General features: G+C 42.6%; 1 protein-coding gene across 1 annotated transcript; it reads left to right on the top strand.

Moving 5' to 3' along the window:
* Positions 1 to 6: 6 nt before the first annotated feature.
* LOC121963581 (SUN domain-containing protein 1-like) lies at positions 7 to 3813 on the top strand (the record flags this gene model as incomplete). The annotated part of the gene is made up of 8 exons (XM_042513862.1): positions 7 to 145; positions 379 to 471; positions 1122 to 1192; positions 1346 to 1490; positions 2138 to 2431; positions 2842 to 2926; positions 3291 to 3406; positions 3646 to 3813. Coding segments are annotated over exons 1-8 (1047 nt in total), but the record flags the coding sequence as incomplete, so codon positions are not given.
* Positions 3814 to 3989: the final 176 nt, after the last annotated feature.

The following is a 3989-nucleotide window of genomic DNA, read 5'->3' as shown; positions in this document are numbered from 1 at the left end:
GTACGCTGACCTCCAGCAGCAGCAGCAGCTGGTCTGGGATCAGAGCCGCAGAGACGCCGCAGAGCCCTGGATGAGCAGCCTGCTGGACCTGCAGCTGGACCAGATCAGGAGACAACTGGACGAGGAGAGACGGCACAGGGAGCAGGTAGTATTCACACACTTTACTGCAAAAAAGTACTAATTACCACACTGCAAAATACTCTATTACAAGTAAAAGTCCTGCATTCAAATCCTAAATGAAGAAAAAGTGTGAATAACGCAGTAAAATGTTCCCTTTTTGGATGATTATTATTGCTGCTTGTAATGTTTATGTTACTTGGATACTTTTAGTTTTAATCCTGAGCAGAGCATGATGGGAGTGTGTGTTTCTGTCCGTAGTCTCGGCAGCAGGATCTGCTGCAGCAGCAGAGTCAAACGTCTCGTCTGGATCAGCTGGAGCTGCAGCTGCAGACGCTGGCGGCCAGATCAGAGGTAACGCCTCGTCCTCGTGAGAAAACCTGCATATTCAGGCCAGTTTTAACCACACGGAGGCTGATTTAATCATGTTTGGGTAACCACTATTCATACCAAGGCTATCTTTTACATCTTCTTTCAGCTACTTTTAATTTTTAGGCTTCTTTGAATCATATTTAAGGTCATTTTTTATTATACTTGAGTTCATTTTAATCATATTTTGGCTAATTTTAATTATACTTAGATTACTTTTATTCATACTTAGACTGTTTTTGTATCTTATTTTGGCTACTTCTAATTTTTTTAGCCTAATTTGAATCATAATTAGGAAGAGTTGTTTAGGCTAATTCTGATTTTATTTTCTCTACTTTTTTTTTATATTATGATGTTCACCCTTAATTTTTGGGCCACTTTTAATCATATTTCAGCTCATTTTAATTTTACTTAGATAGCTTTTAATCATATTTAGGCTAATTTTAATCATGCTTTGTTTAGTTTTTAATCTTATTTAAGCTACTTTTTTTTAATATTCTATTTTGTGTTATAATTGGGCTAATTTCAATATTACTTAGACTACTTTAACCACATGAAATATTTTGGCCACTTTGGATCATATTAAAATCGGTGTTTGTTGTGTAGATGACAGTGTTGGTTCATTGCTTCTGCAGGAGGTTCAGCGGAGAGGAGGAGCTTCCTCGACAGTCTCACCTTCATCATCAACACTTCCAGCTGCTGTCAGGTGACCTTCGCCCTCCTCGTCCGCTCGCAGTCAGCTGCCGCTTGTGTGTCGCTGCTCTGTTGTTATTTTCACACAAACAAACAAAACTGAATGAAGGTGTGAAACGTGTGTACGCAGATGTTGGAACGTGGTTTTTTTTTTTACTTCCTGTAGTGGTGGCGTGGACCGTCAGTCCCACGATGCTTTGCTGGCGGAGGTTGCGCGGTTGGAGGCGGCTCTGGAGGACGTGAGGCGAGATGTTGAGGGTTTGTCTGGTTGTCAGGACGACAGCCGAAGACTCGACAGCATCCAGCAGACGGTGAGAGAAGAGACACTTTTTTGTTTTTGGTTCAGTGCTCAGCAGAACAAACACTGCAGATTATTTTTCGTATCTTCCTGAGTGAGCGAGGGTTCATTCGGTCATGAAAAATCGGAAAAAGTCATAAAATTTAGAGATAGCAATACTCAGACCTGGAAAAGTTTTAGAAAACTAAATATATCTTTTTAGGTTTGGAAAAGTCAAGGAAAACGAGGAATTTGAAAACTTCAATGATAATTTCTGATTTTGCAGCTTCTGGTTGTGACAAATTGTTTTTTGTGATTTCTTTTTTTTTTTTTTTTAAAGGAAAAAAGAAAAACCATTATTTTCTTTAAAAATTACAAAAGAAATTAAAAGAAAAAACAAAATCCAAAACTTCTTTTAAAAATCACCACAATTTTGAGGGAAAAAAATTAAAGAAAAAAAGACGGCAGTTTTTCCTTTAAATATCACATTTTTCTTTTTTAAAGAAAACGAAGCTCTCCAAGCCTGCAGGCCCACGGCTTTGGGAGGCATGTTTTCTGTGAAAATGGGCGGTAAAATAACAAAGCCGTTTTTTAAATTTTGTTCAGGGCTCCTCTTCAAAGTAAAATATGTAAAATCGTTTTGTGTCTGTCTCTGAACGCTCCCTCTGTGTCCTCCGTCAGGTTTCAGAGCAGGTCTCCGCTCGGGTCCGTGAGGAGGTTCGGGTTCTGCTCTACGGTAACCAGCTGACGGCGGGGGGCGGGGCTTCGGGAGACGCCGGCCTCCCAGAGTCGCTCCTCCAGTGGCTGTCTCAGCAGTACGTCAGCGGGGCCGACCTGCAGGCGTCGCTGTCCTCGCTGGAGCGCAGCATCCTGCAGAACATCAGCCTGCAGCTGGAGCAGCGGCGCAGCGAGGAGACGGTCAGAGACGCCGTCCTGCACGCCGCCGGGGCTGCTGGAGCCGCCGTGACCACGGAGGTGAGGGGGGGTAATATTTATTTTACGGTTCATGGTCGATCAACAGATTCACATGTAGTTGAAATTGAGTTTTTTTTCTTGAAATGCCTTCAACCTGCAGCACCCATGAGTTAATTAACTCTTTAAAACCTGAGAAAAAAGTGGCAAGAAGGAAACGATCAGCAGAAGAAGAAATTACCCGAAAATTATCAAGAAATTAGTAAAAACTACAAGAAAATAACCTTTCAACTGGAAAAATGTGTCTGGAGTTCACTCGAAGTGGAGATGTCACTTTGTTTGTCTTGTTTTAATGATGGTTCTCTTTTAAATATGTCGTCACGTTTTCATACTTCGCCGTCTCATCGGCGTCTCATCTCATCAGTTTTTCTGCTGTAGCTCGTGAAAGTTCACGAAGGGCTCGTCTCTTGCAGGACGTCCATGAGATCGTGCAGAACGCTCTGCGCCTGTTTTCTCAGGACCGGACCGGCCTGGCAGACTACGCTCTGGAGTCTGGAGGTCAGAAACAAAACCTTTACGTGTTTATAATCTAAATGACTGAATCTTTATTTCCAACATGAAGAAAATAAAAATAAATAAATAAAAACAAACAAGCCTTACGGCCAAAAGCCATGAATGGAAACAAAAAGACAAAAAACTGCACGACACAAAACCTTTCCTTCAACCTCAATAACACTTAATCGTAAATATCACGTTTTTATTGATTTTATATACAACCCAATACAATATAAACAAGAGTTGATAATACTTGTGGCTCGTGAAGAGTTAAATGTCGAGTCTGATGTCGTTTAGCCTGCTGGTTGAATCCGGTGTGTAAAATCTGCTCAAAGCTGACGGCTGTTTGTCTGCTGTCGTCCTGCAGGCGGCAGCGTCCTGAGCACGCGCTGCTCGGAGACGTACGAGACGAAGGCCGCTCTGCTCAGTCTGTTCGGATTCCCTCTCTGGTATTTCTCTCAGTCTCCTCGAGCCGTCATCCAGGTAACTCACCTGTCGCACGTCAGCGCTGCCTCCACTGACGCAGTATTTCATAACACCTGGTGAAGATCCAAAAGAACAAAATGTTGTTTTTTTCACGTCAGTTTTAATTTAGGGTCCGTGTTTCGTTTACTGAATGCAGTCAAATAATGTTAGTTCAGGGCTGTCCATAAAATGAATAAAAAACAGTCATTAATGCATCGAGAGTTAAGCTCCAGCTGTGTGTCTCTGTCCTCCTGCAGCCGGACGTCCATCCTGGAAACTGTTGGGCCTTCAGAGGCTCTGCGGGCTTCCTGGTGATCCGCCTCTCCATGAGGATCCTGCCCACCGCCTTCTCCCTGGAGCACATCCCCAAAACGCTGGCGCCCAGCGGGGCTCTGCACAGCGCCCCCCGAGACTTCAGCGTCTACGTAAGACAGAGACACCGACCACGTCACCGAACTGTCACGAATGAGGATGTTTTAGTTTCGTATGGTCATTTAAAAAAACTGGAAAACTGTGCAAATGGCAATTTCAAGGCCTGGAAAAGTTGTTTTTAAAAAAAATAATATTAAAAAAATATTTTAAAACATTTAAAAAATAATAT

The sequence above is a fragment of the Plectropomus leopardus genome, unplaced genomic scaffold (assembly GCF_008729295.1).
Source record: "Plectropomus leopardus isolate mb unplaced genomic scaffold, YSFRI_Pleo_2.0 unplaced_scaffold11769, whole genome shotgun sequence".
In the NCBI taxonomy this organism is placed as follows: domain Eukaryota; kingdom Metazoa; phylum Chordata; class Actinopteri; order Perciformes; family Serranidae; genus Plectropomus; species Plectropomus leopardus.
The sequence above is the reverse complement of the archived record's forward strand: the minus strand, read 5'-3'. Positions and strand labels throughout refer to the sequence as shown.